Genomic DNA, 18,521 nt, shown 5'->3' with positions numbered 1-18,521 from the left:
GGATGTAACGGACTGTTAAAGACTACACTGAAAGCAATGGGTGGTGGAACTTTCAAACATTGGGATAAACATTTAGCAAAGGCCACCTGGTTGGTTAATACCAGAGGCTCTGCTACCTGAGCTGGTCCTGCCCAATCAAAGCTTTTGCGTACTGTAGAGTTGCATAAAGTTCCTGTAGTGCACCTTAAAAATATGCTTGGGAAAACAGTCTGGGTCGTTCCTGCTTCAGGCAAAAGCAAACCCATTCGTGGGACTGCTTTTGGTCAAGGGCCTGGGAGCATTTGGTGGGTAATGCGGGAGGATGGTTAAATTCAATGTGTGCCTCAAGGAGATTTGATTTTGGGTGAAAACCAATAAACTGAGTGATGTTAATTGTTACATAATGTTATATATTGTCAATGGCAGTGGCAGTAGGATTTGAACCCATGCCCCCGGAGAGACTGGATACCTATTAGTACTGGATACCTTGTGGCACCTATCTCTACTCATTTATATTTGAAGACTTGTATCTGACTCCTCCTTAACTGCCACACCAACGAAGAATGACTTTGGTGAAACCAGATCAGTGCAATTGTAACAGAATCAGGACTGGCTTCAACATGCAACAAACCAACACTTCATACCATCTTCCCTGCCCAAAAGACTCTTATGACAGATGGAGCCCGATGTCATGGACTAAATGAACTCAATGGACTTTAGAGAGATGGTGCATAGACTAAGGGGATGATATCTGTGTATTTATATTAAAGGACAGGAGAGGTGATGATGTATTGGAAAATGTACCATGATGTAAATGGTATGGAATAAGGGGTGGATACTGTCCTGGTTTAAGCTGGGATGGAGTTAATTACCTTCTCAGGAGCCAGTATGGTTCTATGTTTTGGCTTTGATGTGAGACTTTTCAGTTCCTCAGGCCTTGCCAGCAAGAAGGTTGGAGGGGCACAAGGAATTGGGAGGGGGACACAGCTAGGTCAGCTGAACCAAACTAGCCAAAGAGGTATTCCATATCATAGGGCATCATGCTTGGCATATATACCTGGGGGGTGGCTGGAGTGGGCAGATTGTTTCTCGGGGACTGGCTGGGCAGCGGGTGATGAGCAGTTGCATTGTGCATCACTTGTTTTCTTTCTTCCTTTCCCCCTGGATTTTATTCTCCCCACTCCCTCCCCTTGTTATAACTGTTACTGATATTATTGTTCTTTCATTTTTGTTCTGTTTCAATTATTAAATTGTTCTTATCTCAATCCCTGATTGTTACATTCCTTTCCGATTCTCCTCCCCATCCCTCTGGGTGAGGGGGGAGTGAGTGAGTGGCTTCCTGGTACTTAATTACCAGATAGGGTTAAATCATGACAGATAAGAAAACAAATAGTTGAAATAAAATAAAATAAAACCAATAAAAATTATAATCAAAAGGAGGGAGAAGGGGAGAGGAATAAAAACCAAAGGGAAGGGAGAAAAGGAAACAAGTGATGCACAATATAATTGCCCAATATCCGCTTACCAGTGTCCAGCCAGTCCTCAAGCAGCGATTGACAGGCCTCAGCCAACATTCAAAGGCTTGTTGTTACTCACGGACCCATTTGAAATCATTCTTTTCTCAGATAACTTGATAGAGAGGGTTTACAATCAGACTGCAGTTTGGAATGTGCATTCTCCAAAAACCCACAGTGCCTAAGAAAGCCTGTGTTTCTTTCTAGTTGGTGGAGACAGCTGTTATTTTGTTGATCACATCCATTGGGATTTCACAATGTCCATGTTGCCATTTTATTCCCCAAAACCTGGATCTCCTGTGCAGGTCACTTGACCTTACTCTGTGTTATGGCAAAACCAGCTTTCAGAAGGATTTGGACTATCTTCTCCCCTTTCTCAAAATCTTCTTCTGCTGTATCGCCCCATATGATGATGTCATCAATATACTGCAGATGTTCCAGAGCTTCACCCTGTTCCAGGGCAGCCTGGATCAGTCCATGGCAGATGGTAGGGCTGTGTTTCCACCCTCGGGGGAGTCCATTCGAGGTGCATTGGACACCCCTCCAAGTGAAGGCAAACTATGGCCTGAACTCCGCAGCCAAAGGGATAGAGTAAAACGCATTTGCAATATCAGTAGTGGCATACCACTTGGCTGCCTTTCATTCCAGTTCATATTGAAGTTCTAGCATGTCTGCTACGGCAGCACTCAATGGCAGCGTGACTTCATTCAGGCCACAATAGTCCACTGTTAGTCTCCATTCTCCATTAGAATTTTGCACTGGCCATATGGGGCTATTAAAGGGTGAGCAGATCTGCTGATCACTCCTTGGCTTTCTAGTCAACGAATCAGCTTATGGATAGGAATCAGGGAGTCTCGGTTGGTGTGGTATTGCCGCCAGTGCACCGCTGTGGTAGTGATCGGCACCTGTTGTTCTTCAACCTTCAGTAACCCCTCAACAGAAGGGTCTTCTGAAAGGCCAGGCAAAGTAGAAAGCTGCTTAATTTCCTCCATCTCCGAGGCAGCTATACCAGAAGCCCACCTTTTGGATCCTTGAGATACCCTCCCCTGAGATAGTCTATGCCAAGGATGCAGAGCCTCTGGGCCAGTCACAATGGGATGAGTTTTTGCTCCTCATTCCCAATGTGGCTTTTTTCAGCCTCCAATACAGTTAGCTGTTGGGATTTCCCTGTCACTCCAGAAATACTAATTGGTTCTGCCCCTTCATAGCTTGATGGTGTTACAGTACACTGTGCACTGGTGTCTATTAGAGCTTTATATTCCTGTGGGTCTGATGTGCCAGGCCATCGAATCCACACAGTCCACTAAACCTGGTTATGCCTTTCTTCCACCTGGCTGGAGGCAGGGCCTCTCTAGTCCTGGTCGTAGGATTCTCCACCTAGGTGGGAAGTGGTGCAGGGTGGATGTAGTGTTTAGTAGTCCTGCCCACTTATGTCTTGTAAAAATGTATTAGAACTCTTTTTCACACGATTGAGAGTAAAATCAGCCCTTTCAATCTCTCTGGGAATCTGCCTTCTGGAGACTTTAGCAGCAACCTTCATGGAAGACTCCCTGTTCGTGATTGTTTTTCCTTGCAATTCACATACCCGTGCCTCCAGGGTTGAGGTAGGTTTTCCATCTCACCTCCTCATGTCCTCTCCGTGGTCCTGCAAGTAAAACCACAGGGTGCCATATGGTGTGTATTTCTTATATTCTCTCTCTTGAGCAGAAGTGTGCTTGCTTTTATATCTGAGATGTGGGTCCGTACTGGTGGGGAGTAGGATCTGTCCTCGTCGAGTCACTGCATCAGTCTCTCCACAGCTGAGATGATGGGAGTAGAGATGCTATCTTCATAGTTCCGGGGTGGTGAATCACTTCATCCGCTGTTGGTGGCACGTCATCTCTGCAGCTCGTTATTGCCAATGAGTTGGCATATGATGATGGTGCGCTCTGTAAAAATTTTCCACCACGTGGGTCATGTGCATAGGATTTCATCGGGATCTGTGGGTAACTGCATTTTTCTGGTCATAATAAATCACCTGTTTCACAGCTAATTCCCTCAGGTACTGGATACGTTTCTCTATTGCAGTCCACTTTCCTGGGCAACATGTAATATCCTCCTTGAAGGGATACCTTTCCTTAATGCATCACAGGAGTCACCTCCAGAGGCTGAGGACTTGTGTCCCTTTTCCAATTGCCTTGTCAGTGCCCCCTTCCCTAGAAAGTGATCCCAGCTGCTTGGCTTCCCTACCCTCTAATTCCAATCTATTAGCCCCATTATCGCAGCACTGAAGGAGTCAGGTGACAATGTGTTCACCTGGATGATGGGCATAATCTTTCTGCATATCCCGCAGCTTATTCAGGGATAGGGATCGAGTGGTTATCTCTTGTTCTGCTCCTTCCTCCTCTTCCTGTGGTGGCCCTGCTTCATCTTTCTTTGCTGTACGAGCTGTTTTCTGTGTCCGTTTCTTCTTGTGTATAGAGGCAACTGATACTGACATGGGTTGGTCTTCTGCATCAGTTGTTGCAGGGGCTGGAGTAGCCTCTGTGCCCACCATGGAGGCTAGAGGAGTTACAGTTAGTTGCTTAATTCTCAATCAGGTCCAGGAGGTCAAAACCACATTCAGCATTACTAGCAATAAGATCAGGGCCAGTGCTATGCTGGTTCCAACAGCCCAAAGATAATAAGAATTTCCAAAAGTCTTAAATGCTCCAGTAATTAGCCCTGTGGAGAAGGGGAAGGCGTAGCCTCTGAAACAGAAAAGCCAAACGTGCAGTTGTTAGTATTCCCCGCCAGGGGCCACCCGAAGAACAGGGTCGACAAACAATATTGAATACGCAGATTGGATTAGTTTAATGACCAGCGAGTATATCGTATGAGAAGCCAGCACTATATAGTACAACACAATGATAACTGTAGCCCAGGCCCCAAGGACAAAAATTGGCACAACAGGGAACACATAATGCAAGTCAAGTAAATAATGCAAGCCTGAGCATCTTTAAGAGCAAAGAAATCAGCATCATGGCCAGTGATTATTAATCCAAGACAATAAATAGAACAATGTCATTCTAATACACTCTAGTCAGATCTGTTGCTATCTCAACCCTTTGTGCCCCACATTGGGTGCCCCAAAGGACTGTCATGGTTTAACCCCAGCTGGTAACTAAGTACCATGCAGCAGCTCGCTCACTCCCCCCACCCCTGGAGGGATGGGGAGGAGAATCGGGAAGGAATACAAAACTCAAGGGTTGAGATAAGAACAATTTAATAATTGATATAAAATAGAAACAGTAATAATAATAACAACAATTATAATGAGAAGAGGGAGAAGGGGAGAAGAACAAAATCCAAAGGGAAGGGAGAAAAGGAAACAAGTGATGTACAATACAATTGCTCACCACCTGCTGACCAGTGCCCAGCCAGTCCCTTGTCAGCAGGCAGGCCCCAGCCAGCTCCCCTCACTTTAAGTACTGAACATGACATTCTATGGTATGGAATATCCCTTTGGCTGTTTTGGGTCAGCTGTCCTGGCTGTGCCCCCTCCCAATTTCTTGTGCCACTCCAGCCTTCTGGCTGGCAAAGCCAGAGAAACTGAAAAGTCCTTGACTTAGTATAAACATTACCTAGCAGCAACTAAAAACATCAGTGTGTTATAAATATTATTCTCACACCAAATCAAAAACACAGCACTGCACCAGCTACTAGAGTAGTAAATTAACTCTATCCCAGCTGAAACCAGGACAGGATGGTACAGGATTTATTAATCACTTGGCTGCCTTTCATTCCAGTTCATATTGAAGTTCTAGCATGTCTGCTACGGCAGCACTCAATGGCAGCGTGACTTCATTCAGGCCACAATAGTCCACTGTTAGTCTCCATTCTCCATTAGAATTTTGCACTGGCCATATGGGGCTATTAAAGGGTGAGCAGATCTGCTGATCACTCCTTGGCTTTCTAGTCAACGAATCACCTTATGGATAGGAATCAGGGAGTCTCGGTTGGTGTGGTATTGCCGCCAGTGCACCGCTGTGGTAGTGATCGGCACCTGTTGTTCTTCAACCTTCAGTAACCCCTCAACAGAAGGGTCTTCTGAAAGGCCAGGCAAAGTAGAAAGCTGCTTAATTTCCTCCATCTCCGAGGCAGCTATACCAGAAGCCCACCTTTTGGATCCTTGAGATACCCTCCCCTGAGATAGTCTATGCCAAGGATGCAGAGCCTCTGGGCCAGTCACAATGGGATGATTTTGCCACTCACTCCCAATCAGGCTCATTTCAGCATCCAGTACAGTTAGCTGTTGAGATCCTCCTATCACTCCAGAAATACTAATTGGTTCTGCCCCTTCATAGCTTGATGGTGTTACAGTACACTGTGCACTGGTGTCTACTAGAGCTTTATATTCCTGTGGGTCTGATGTGCCAGGCCATTGGATCCACACAGTCCACTAAACCCAGTTATCCCCGTCCTCCAGCTGGCTGGAGGCAGGGTCCCTCTAATCTTGGTCATAGGGCTCCCCACTAGGACAGGAAGTGGTATGAGGTGGTGTACTGGTTTCAGCTGGGATGGAGTTAATTTTCTTCCTAGTAGCTAGTACAGTGCTGGGTTTTGGCTATGATGTGAGAACAATGTTGATAACCACACTGATGTTTTTAGTTGTTGCTATGTAATGTTTATAGTAAGTCAAGGACTTTTTGGTTTCTTGGGCCTTGCCAGCGAGAAGACTGGAGTGGCACAAAGAAGTGGGAGGGGACACAGCCAGGACAGCTGACCTGAACCAGCCAAAGAGGTATTCCATACCATGGGACATCATGCTTGGTATATAAACTTGGAGTGTTAGCTGGGGCCTGGGGATCATTGCTGGGGGACTGGCTGGGCATCGGTCAGTGGGTGGTAAGCAGCTGTAATTTGCATCACTTGGTTTGTTTTCCTTTTCCCTTCCTTTGGATTTTACCCTTTTTCCCCACCTTTCCTTCCTAATTGTTATTGTTATTACTGTTGTTCTTATCTTTTTATTCTGCTTAAATTATTAAATTGTTCTTATCTCAGCCCTCGAGTTTTACATTCCTTTCTGATTCTCCTCCCCATCTTTCCGGGTTGTGGGGAGTGAACAAGTGGCTGCGTGGTGTTTGGTTGCTGGTAGTGTTTGGTTGCCAGCCAGGATTAAACCACAACACGTGGACATAGCATGGAGTAGTTCTGCTCACTTATGTCTTATAAAAATGGATTAGAATTCCTTTTCACAGGGCCAAGAGTAATGTCAGCCCTATCACTCCATCTGGAAAACTGTCTGGAGACTGGAGCAGCAGCCTTCCTGGAAGACTCCTTGTTTGTGATTGTTTTTTTCATTGTAGTTCACGCACTTGTGCCTTCAGGACTGAGGTAGGTTTTCCATCCCTCCTCCTCATGTCCCGTCCATGGTCTTGCAGATAGAACTAGAGCATACCCTGTGGTGTCTATCTCCTATATTCTCACTTCAAAAGAGAAGGTCATCTACAGTTGATACCTGAGATGCGGGCTTGTAGTGGTGGAGAGAAGGAGATATTCTCCTCAAGCCGCTGGTCCAGTCTCTCTACAGATGAGATGATGGAGGTAGAGTATCCTGATTTCAGCTGGGATGGAGTTAATTTTCTTTTTAGGAGCTAGTACAGTGCTGTGTTTTGGCTCTGATGTGAGAACAATGTTGATAACACACTGATGTTTTTAGTTGCTGCTAGGTAATGTTTATACTAAGTCAAGGACTGTTCAGTTTCTCAGGCCTTGCCAGCCAGAAGGCTGGAGGGGCACAAGGAATTGGGAGGGGACACAGCCAGGACAGCTGACCCGAACTAGCCAAAGGGATATTCCATACCATGGGATGTCATGCTTGGTATATAAATGCAGGAGGTTGGCTGGGGCAGGGCAGACCATTTCTTGGGGACTGGCTGGGCATCAGTCAGCAGGTGCTGAGCAGGTGTATTGTGTATCACTTGTTTTCTTTCTCCCTTTCCTTTTGGGTTTTATTCTTTCCCCCCACCCTTTCATTATAACTGTTATTGTCATTATTGTTATTATTGTTCTTTTGTTTTTATTCTATTTCAATTATTAAATTATTCGTATCTCAACTCTCAAGTTTTACATTCCTTTCCAATTCTCCTCCCCATCCCTCTGGGTGAGGGGGGAGTGAGTGAGCAGCTGCGTGGTACTTAATTACCAGAAAGGCTTAAACCATGACATAGAGACGCATTCTTCATAGTGTCAGAGATGACGAAGCGCTTCATCCACCACTGGTGGTACAGTGTCTGACCAACCCATTACTGCCAATGAGTATATATACTGATGGTGCGCTCTGTATCAATTTCCGCCACATGGGTCGCGTGCATTGGACTTGATCAGGATCTATGGGTGCCTGTGGGTCGTCCAGGCTATAACAGATCATCTCTTTCACAGCTAATTCCCTCAGGTACTGGATACCCTTCTATATTGGAATCCACTTGCTTGGGCAACATGTAATATCCTCCTTGAAGGAATACCTTTCCTAAACACTTGACAGAAGTCACTTCCAGAGGCTGAGGACTTGCGCTCCTTTTCCAATTGCCCTATCAATGCCCCCTTCTTTAGAAAGTGATCCCAGCTGCTTGGCTTCCCTACCCTCCAAGTCTATACTATGAGCCCCATTATCCCAGCATCGAAGCAACCATGTGACAATGTGTTCACCTGTTTGACAGGCATAATCTTTCCACATATCCCGCAGTTCACTCAGAGAGAGGGATTGGGAGGTTACCTCTTGTTCACCTTCTTCATCTTGTTCCTGTGATGGGTCTGCTCCTTCATTCTCCTTTACCAAATGAGCTGCTTTCTGTTTCCATTTCTTCTTATCTACATGAGCCACTGACACTGACCAGGTTGGTCTTCTGCATCACTCATTTTGGGGACTGAGGTAGCTGCAATGCCTGCCACGGGGGCTGGAGTGGCCGCAGAGGCTGGAGCAGCTACAGCACCTGCAGGAGCTGGAGTGGGGACTGGAGCGAGGAAAGGAGCAGTTGCAGCACCTGCCGCAGGGACTAGAGCAGCTGTTATTTCCGCCATGTAGGCTAGAGTAGTAATTAGTCACTTAAAATTCCAGCAAGCCCAGGAGATGAAAAGCACATTCAGTATTCATATCACTAAGGTCAGGACCTGCACTCTGGTGATTCCAGCTGACCAAAGATACTCAGGATATCCTAAATCCTAAATGTTTCACTAATTAGCCCTAAGGGAAAGGGGGAGGTGTGGACCCCACCCATAAGCTGACTCTCTGGGAAAACAAAGCCAAAGGTACAATTGTTGGCATTCCCCTCCAGGGGTCGCCAGATACACAGAGGGGACAACACCGAGTACACAGACCAGATTAGTTTCATAACCAGCATGTCCATCATATCATAAACCAGTACTATATAGTACAACACTATAATAACTTTAGCCCAGGTCCCAGAGGAAACAAACAATGCAACAGGGAACATATACTGTAAGTAAACTAACACAACCCTGGGACCATGAGCAGCAACTTCAAAAGCAGAGAAACCAGCATTGTAGCCAATGATTATTAATCCAATACAATGAACACTGACAACAATTTTTATTCTAATGCAGTCTGATTAGACCTGTTGCTATCTCAACCCTTCATGCTCCACGTTGGGTGCCAAAAAGGACGATTATGGTTTAACCCTGGCTGGTGATTAAGTACCACGCAGCCGCTTGCTTGCTCCCCCCTCACCCAGAGGGATGGGGAGGAGAATCGGAAAGGAGCGTAAAACTCAAGGGTTGAGATAAGAACAATTTAATAGTTGAAATAGAATAAATATGAAAGAACAATAATAACAATGATGACAGTAACAGTTATAATGAAAAGGGGGAGGGAAAGAATAACATCCAGAGGGAAAGGAAGAAAGAAACAAGTGATACACAATGCAACTGCTCACCACCTGCTGACCAATGCCCAGCCAGTCCCCCAAGGAACGATCTGCCCTGCCTCAGCCAACCCCCTGGGTTTATATACCAAGCACGACATCCCATGGTATGGAATACCCCTTTGGCTGGTTCAGGTCAGCTGTCCTGACTGTGTCCCCTCCCAATTCCTTGTGCCCCTCCAGTCTTCTCGCTGGCAGGGCCTGAGAAACTGAACAGTCCTTGACTTAGCATAAACATTACCTAGCAGCAACTAAAAACATCAGTGTGCTATGATATATAAGGGTTAAAAGAACAAGAGATTGGTCAACTTTGGTGAGTCGGTAGGGGTTTACTAACCTTCATAGGATGTAGGGAAGATACTTAGTTGCTACCTATTTGTGGTCTGGGAGTTTAGATAAGGGGATGTAGAACCATAAGGATATGTCATAAATAACCTTGAACAATGATAAACGAGGACTACAAAGGAAGAGATACATTTTCTTTAACTAAAGAACAGGATGGTGTGTGTCAGAACAATAAGATAAGAAGTTTTAAGTCAGCAGAAATGAACTGCTATGTGTGGAGGTGGAAAAATATGTAAAACGTTTCAGGAAATAGTTTAAATATGTATTAGTTTTCCAGGAAATGTTATGCATATGTATTAGGTTGTAGCATAAAAATAGTGAGAACCAGAGCTGAGGTGTGCATACTAGGAGGAGCAATCCCCTATACACCCTGTGCTGCAAATAAAGAATACCTGATTAACAACGACTCTGTTGTTGTTGAGTTTTATCTTGGAATTCTGGCCCAGCCGCACCTAGCCTCCCGCTTCAGCGAGGAGTGCTTGAAAGCAAGGGGGCTTGAAAACTCCAAATTTTGGTATCAGTTATGAACATTGTTGTCACATCAGAGCCAAAACACAGCACTGTACTAGTTCCTAAGAAGATAATTAACTCCATCCCAGTGGAATCCAGGACATTATTTCAACCCTTGAATTTTACATTCCTTCACAATTCTCCTCCCCATCCCTTGGGGTGGTGGTGTATGAGCAAGCAGCTGCATGGTACTTATTTACTGGCTGGGGTTAAACCATGACACCCCAATAAAAGCACTACATGTTAAAATATGGTCATTGTTAATTCCAGTTTAATTTATGCAGCCTGAGAATACAAACATTCGTGAGGTACATGAAAAGTGTTAACTGCAGTTGTAAAGATGAAATCTAATTGACATTTCATTTTTTTTGGCAACAATTTATTAGCTTTACAGGAAGAGCTGTGTGCAAAGTACATCTTGAAGACTTTGTTTTGAAGAACTAGAAGCATCTAATATTTGAAAATATTTGCTACATTTTTCCAGTTAATGGACAAATAGAAAGAAGTCCTGATTCTTTATTGTTTCTTTATGATTAATGGCCAAATCACCCTCAATTTTTACATCTGAACAGTGAGCTCCTTATTGCCTTTCTTTATCAAATATATGAATTCTGAATCCATACAGCTATACTCTAAACTTCCATTAACCCTCATTTCCAATTACAGAGAAAGGCAGTTTTATCTCCAGGATGCAGTCCTGATTTACTTCAGTCAGTGGAAGACACCTCTTCCACAGAGTAGAGATGTTCTCTGACACTTCCATCTCGATCCTTTCTGTACCAAGTTAAGTAAAAAGCAAGTTACTTACATTTGTTTAAATCAGGGGTCCTCAAACTTTTTAACCAGGGGGCCGGCACGCGGATGAAGTGGCAGGCAGTCATCTGCGACTGCTTGGTTTCCCCCCCCAACCCCCGGCAGGGGGGGCGGGGGGGTTCTGTAAATACCAGGGGCTGGATTGAGGACCCTGGGGGGCCGTATCCGGCCCATGGGCCGTAGTTTGAGGACCCCTGGTTTAAATGCTAGAATCAATAAGAGACTACTTTAGAGGACAGACCAATTAACTTTTCTTGCATACTATCTCCCCAAGAATCTTACAGTATAATCTCTAGTGATGCCAGATAATTAGCTTTATTGAGGGAGAAAAAAGCAAATACGTTATGTTCAAGGCTTACCACTAAGCAGTTCAATCCAACTTTGTACTGTTTCAGGAGGTTGGGTCTCTTTTATGTGTTTCAGAGCTTCATCAAGCAGAACATCCCCTGTAGGAGCATCTGACTTGCAAATCACCTAGGATAGAATAAAAAGCAGTCAATAATTTGACTTAATTCATATACCATAAATATCCAACAATAAAACCTGGAAAAATTTACCTGTTATCAGAACTATGGAAAATTTTAAGGAGTGAGGAATATTCTCTAAGAATATGCAAGTTTAAAAAATACCTAGTTGTTTAAAAAATACTATTTTGGATTTTAATTACAAAGCTATATTAAGTGTTAAATTATCTATAACCTAAATTAACCTTAATTGACTAAAACTATAGTATTAATAACATGCTTAATACCTAATTTTTTAAGGAAGATAATCCACTAACCTGGCCAGGTCCTTCACTTCCTCCCCAAAACAAAGTATACTACAGTGTTAAATTGCTCTCTGATGACAGTCAATTTTATTGCTGCAAGTCAATTTATTCAGAATACTGCAGTTAAACAATTAGGACACATGAAATTGAGAAATCAATTAGAAAGTGAAAAAGCAGGAAAATTGGTTTTCTTCTTCAATACACTGATGGATAAAAATAGGTTCAAGACAACATCTGTAAGTATTACAACTCTGAAGAACATGTTGACCAGCAACACTACATTCCATCCACTAACAGTTAAAATACACATATTAGGCAAAATAAGGAGTTTATTGTATGTACATAATATGCAATAATAAATGCAATATCACTTAAGTTTGTTATTTAATAACTTGTAAAATTATTTGAGATCTTCCCCCAAGAGAGCATAGGAGAGGGAAATAAATTCATTCACAGTAACATAATAAAATTTAAGAATGTGAGTAATTGCTTGTTTACCAGTATAAGTAGTTATATAAACCATGTACAAATACTATTTTTTTCTGGTTAGGAAAACAAGAGCACCAAACTAAACCACAGATTTAACTAACCCAAGTCAATGTTTGAATAAAAGCAAAACAACAACAAAATTCTATCTTTCTTTAGGAAAAGAGGAATTACTACTTTTTCAAAGCTATTTCTCAAAATAATGATTAAATCTGGCCATTTAGTTTTACAAGTTAGAACTTTATAAGCATCAGGTAAAAAGATAACAGGCAATTGACAGAAAAACTAATACATCCAAACATTTCCATGTATACAAGAGAAGCATCAGGTGAAAGATCTTATTTTTAATAAAGCTTCACAGTAGTAAGAAAGGTGTCCTGGAAAAGCTTTAAGTATCCTACTGAAATATATGCCAAGTTCAATTTTGTTCCGTAGTTCTAATAATCCTTACAACAAACAATAAAGGAGTACAATACATTTTCATAGGGTCTGTAGATGACACTGAAATGAGTTGCAATAGTAAGACAGCTTCAATACTGGCAAGATGATCCCAAACTGAAGACGTGTACGAAGTCAATGAGATGAAATTAAAAAGAAATGCAAAGCAGCATAGTCAGGATGAGAAAACAGATGACAAATATGAAAGATATAATAAATGACTATAGTCAGGAATGGCAAAAAAATCCATCTAGTAATTCTAGCAGTAGACTATGAACCAAACGAATCAACAAAAGCCAAGTCTTTTGACAAAGTAAGAATTTCATACTAAGCTGTATTACCAGGAAATTGTTGGAGAGATCTCTGTGAATACCTAACAGGTCATATCTGGAATACTATGTCCAATTTAGATGGTGTCTTTAAAGCACAGAAACTAAGATTTTAATTAAAATCAGCAAAAATTAATCCATCCACAATGCCAGGCTAAAAAGAATGACATTTGTTTAGATCTAAAAAGAAGCATGTAAGATATTATTACAAAGAAGGTATCAAACAGTAGTTTAGGATGTCTTCTTTGGGAAAAATAAAATATACCAGCTTATTCTGGATATATGGAAGATACAGGATGTATTATCAAAAACTTCAACAGGCAAATTAAACATCCAGGGAGGTTGTTGAATTGCATTCAGTGGAGAATTTTAAGACTAAACATCTTCCAGGGAGGGACCAGAGAAACCTGATTTTCTGTTACTGCATCAAGGTTAAATGGTCTCTTGAGATACTGTCCAGATCTTCACTTTTGGAAGCTGGAGATCACTCCAACCATAAATCTCAGATATTTGGTTTTAAGAACACAAATACGTTTTGATCCAGACAATCCCTATTTGAAACTAAACACACAACAATGCATATTTATCTTTCTGATTTATGAGCTTGCACCATAGCGTCACTCAAAACCTTTATTAACCACATATAATGATATTACATATCTTCCAGTTTTATATCAAGACTCTGAATTTTTTAAGTCTAATTATACAGGTGCATACTTCAAATTGTTTTTTTAAGCTGCTAGATTTGGCTATTAATAGCCACCCATTCAGATATTCCTTTAATAATCAGCCTAAAAACACCTAACTGTAAATAAGTTTTATCTTTACTTCTTTTTAAAAACTATGTTCCAGCAATATTTTAGTTTCTTTGATGTGTCCCATATGATGTGTTTCACAGTAACCTTAGTTACACTGGATCACTCAAGCTTGCTGCAGTTGGTAACCTACTAGTCACCATCTCCCTTTAACAGGCAAGATGTGAAGTCGTCTTTTTGAGCTGTTTTATTAAACAAGCAAGCAAGCAAACAACTCACTGAAGAGATATATCCTAGAATTAAAAGCATTTCTTAAAGTAAAAATTTTTTTAAAAAGTTTAGAAAACAGTTTTTCTTATTTATTTGGGGGCAAGATACTTTTTTCTACCACTAAAAAGAAGTTTAAGAAGCTAGTCTGAACATAATACACCATGACAGGCATTTAGAGGAAAGAGCCGTAAGGAGCATAGACTCTCCCACTCAACTCAGTCAGGGTTCCATAAGCTTTTAGGAAGCCACAATACACAGCAATTTTCCTTCTAAATTTACCATTCTCTGCAGCCAGGCATACAGCACTTTCTTCTTACTTCTCTGCTATATTGCGTATTCACTGAACAGATTCTTCTGATTACCCTTCCCCTCAAACAAAAGCAGTTTGATTCACACTTCCACTGTATTTCTCTTCCCCTCCCTCTCCCAGCACATGCAGACAGGCAAAAGGGGAAGCCCAGCCACCTCTCTCCTATGCTCATGGATCTGCTCTTTCTTGAAGGAGGATTAATTAATGAATATGTCTTGGTTAACTCTCTCCAGAGTTGTAACAGCACAAGAACTGTTAGCAGAACTGCTACCTTGGACTTCCAGAGGGCAGACTTTGGCTTGTTTAGGGGCCTGGTTGACAAGAGTCCCTTGGGAGGCAGTCCTGAAGGGCAAAGTAGGCTAGAAAGGCCAGACATTCTTCAAGAAGGAAATATTAAAGGCATGGGAGCAGGCCATCGCCATGTGCTGAAAGACAAGCCAGCAGGGAAGAAGACCAGCCTGGCTGAACAGAGAGCTTTGGCTGGAACTCAGAAAAAAAAAAAAAGAGAGTTTATGACCTTTGGAAGAAGGGGCAAGCAACTCAGGAGGACTACAAGGATGTCGTGAGGTTATGCAGGGAGAAAATTAGAAAGGCCAAAGCACAACCAGAATTTAATCTGGCTACTGCCATAAAAGACAATAAAAAATGTTTCTATAAATACATTATCCATGAAAGGAGGACTAAGGAGAATCTCCAGCCCTTATTAGATGTGTTGGGGAAAATGAGAAAGGATGAGAAAAAGGCTGAGGTACTTAATACCTTCTTTGCCTCAGTCTTTAACAGTTGTTCTCAGGGTACCCAGCCTCTGAGCTGGAAAACAGGGATGGGGAGCAGAATGAAGTCTCCACAGTTTGGGAGGAAACTGTTAGTGACCTGCTGTTCCACTTACACATGCACAAGTCTATGGGGCTGGATGGGATCCACCCAAAGGTACTGAGAGAGCTGGTGGAATTTTCACTGAGTCACTTTCAATCATTTATCAACAGTCCTGGCTAACCAGGGAGGTCCCAGTTAACTGGAGGTTAGCAAATGTGATACCCATCTACAAGAAGGGCAAGAAAGAGGATCCAGGGAACTACAGGCCTGTCAGCCTGACCTCGGTGCTAGGGAAGGTTATGGAGCAGATCATCCTGAGTGCCATCACACGGCACATGCAGGACAACCAGGGGATCAGGCCCAGTCAGCTTAGGTTTATGAAAGGCAGGTCCAGCTTGATGAACCTGATCTCCTTCTATGATGAGGTGACCCACCTAGTGGATGAGGGAAGGGCTGTGGATGATGTCTACCTAGACTTTAGCAAAGTCTTTGACACTGGCTCCCACAGCATTCTCCTGGAGAAACTGGCTGCTCATGGCTTGGACGGGTGTACTCTTTGCTGAGTAAAAAGCTGGCTGGACTGCTGAGTCCAAAGAGTAGCAATGAATGGAGTTACATCCAGCTGGTGCCCTAAGTGGTGTTCCCCAGGGCTCAGTATTGGGACCAGTTTTGTTTAATATCTTTATTCGTGATCTGGATGAGGGGATTGAGTGCACACTCAGGAAGTTTGCAGACAACAACCAAGTTGGTGTGGGAAATGCTGATCTGCTTGAGGGTTCAAAGGCTCTACAGAGGGATCTGGACAGGCTGGACTGAATGGCTGAGGCCAGTTGTATAAGGTTCAACAAGGAGAAGTGCCAGGTCCTGCACTTGGGTCACAACAACCCCTTGTAATGCTACAATCTAGGGGAAGAGTGGCTGGAAAGCTGCCTGACAGAAAAGGACCTAGGGGTGGTGGTCAACAGACAGCTGAGCATGAGTCAGCAATGTACCCAGGTGGCCAAGAAGGCCAATAGCATCCTGACCTGTATCAGAAATAATGTGACCAGCAGGACTAGGGAAACAATCAGCACAAGTCTTATAAGGAGTGGCTGAGGGAACTGGTTTTTTTTTTTAGTCTGGAGAGGAGGAGGCTCAAGGGGGACCTTATTGCTACCTGAAAGGAGGTTGTAGGCAGGTGGGGGTAGGTCTCTTCTGCCAGATAACAAGGGACAGGACAAAAGGAAACAGCCTCAAATTACACCAGGGGAGGTTTAGATTGGATATTTGTCACAGCACTCTCCAAGCTGAAACGAGGTCTTTTACCACCTCATACCAGCATACTCTTCATACAGTCCCTCTGCTGCCTTATCTCACCTCCTCTAGGGCATGTGTTCTCTCTCCTCTTGCTTCTTCCTCATCTGATCTCTCTTCATTGGCTCTCAACCACTTAACTTCACCAGCCACACCTGCACCTTACCTACATTGGCCAACCCACCAACCCTGAAGCCAACCCACAGTTATATATTATCAATGCTAATTAACCCAGCTTCATTCTACTACAGATATTAGGAAAAAATTCTTCACTGAAAGGGTGTTAAAACATTGGAACAGGCTGCCCAGGAATGTGGTGGAATAATTATCCCTAGAAGTGTTTAAAAAATATGTAGATGTGGTGCTTAGGGACAGGGTTTAGTGGTGGATTTGGCAGTCCTGGGTTAAGGGTTGGACTTGATTTTAAAGGTCTTTTCCAACCTAAATGATTCTATGATTCTTCATGAACTGCTCCAGCATGGGTCCCTCCCACAGGGTGCAGTCCTTTGGGAACAGATTGCTCTAGTGTGGGTCCCCTGCAGGGTCACAAGTCCTGCCAGCAAACCTGCTCCAGCATGGGCTCCTCTTTCTCCAGAGGTCCTCCCAGGAGCCTGCTCTAGCACTGGCTTCCCATGGGGTCACAGCCTCCTTTGTACGTCCACCTACTCTGGCATGGGGTCCTCCATGGGCTGCAGCAGGACAACCTGCCTCACCATGGTCTTCACCACAGGCTGCAGGGGAATCTCTGCTCTAGTACCTGGAGCACTTCGTCCCCTTCCTTCACTGACCTTGGTGTCTGCAGGGTTGTTGCTCTCACATATTCTCATTCCTCTCTTCAGCTGCAATTTGTTGTGCAGATTTCCCCCCCCCCCCCCTTCTTAAATGTTATCACAGAGGCACTACCACCATCACCGATTGGCTCGGCCTCGGCCAGCAGTGGGTCTATCTTGGAGCCAGCTGACATTGGCTCTATTGGACACAGGGGAAGCTTCTAGCAGCTTCTCACAGAAGCCACCCCTGTAGCTCCCCTGCTACCAAAATGTTGCCTTGCAAACCCAATACAGACATAAAAGCTTTGGAGGAAAAAAAAATAATTGTGCAAACTAATCAATGCTGGATATGGTTAAATGGAGCTAAAAGAAGTAGGAGCTGTTTGTCTAAACAGAGGTTTGATTCAGAGGAGGAAACTGGGAGAAAGTTGGGGAATTTGTAAGCTCTCCTTTGAAAAAACTAGCAAGGGATAATATTGACATGGAAACATCTCATAAAAGATAATTTATTTTGATGGGGAGACATTTTACCATGTTTTCAATAAACTTATTTTACAAGTATCTTCTAATGTTGATGAAGTAAAAGTTCTTCAGTGTGACTTTGCACATTTTGTACTAAGGAAAAAAATCCAGTGGCAAAAGTAATAAATTAAGGAGCCTCAAATCTTAAGCCTAATTCAAGAAAGAACCTTAAAAATTTGCCCATCTTAAAGGTCAGTGGGTACAACAAATTTAACACACTGGTCACATGCTTAAACTAGATACAGTTTTGTGTTCTCAGGGGCCCAAGGTACAAGGATCGTTTCCTTCCCATGCATTGCAAGCACTAACTGCAACACTGTGTAAACCAGAATTAAACTGGTGACTTGCAGGGTACATCTGGCAGGCTGTCACTTAGCCATCCTTCTCAGCCCCAGCCCACATCTTGCCAACATTACAAAATACAGTTCCTACAGCAGATTACAACTGGTGCTACTGGCTCTCAGCAGCAACTGCTGCCACTGCACCCTGGCCAGAGCCACTGCCAACTGTTTATGCAAGGCTTCCAACAGCAGCAGGAACACATCAAGAGAACAAAGGGAGCAGTGAACAAGCACAGAAGATTTTACAAGGCACTTCAGCTCACGGTTTAACTCTTTAGGTAACTATCTAACTTAGGTCACTACTCAGAATCCCTATCCCCATATAAAGAAAAAAAATATTTTTCTTACAACCAGTTGTAA

At 43.2% G+C, this 18,521-nt stretch overlaps 1 protein-coding gene across 8 annotated transcripts in view; it reads right to left on the bottom strand.

The window, feature by feature from the left end:
- LOC130141982 (Golgi phosphoprotein 3) overlaps positions 1-18,521 on the bottom strand; it is a 50,749-nt gene that overhangs the window by 8,457 nt on the left and 23,771 nt on the right. For all 8 annotated transcript variants that reach the window (XM_056323370.1, XM_056323369.1, XM_056323363.1 and 5 more), the window contains exon 4: positions 11,422-11,536. In XM_056323370.1, coding sequence (XP_056179345.1) covers positions 11,422-11,536 — 115 coding nt within the window. The remainder of the gene's footprint in view (positions 1-11,421; positions 11,537-18,521) is intronic.

The sequence above is a fragment of the Falco biarmicus genome, chromosome W (assembly GCF_023638135.1).
Source record: "Falco biarmicus isolate bFalBia1 chromosome W, bFalBia1.pri, whole genome shotgun sequence".
Classification (NCBI taxonomy): domain Eukaryota; kingdom Metazoa; phylum Chordata; class Aves; order Falconiformes; family Falconidae; genus Falco; species Falco biarmicus.
Note: the sequence above shows the minus strand (reverse complement) of the source record. Positions and strands in the feature narration are given on the sequence as shown.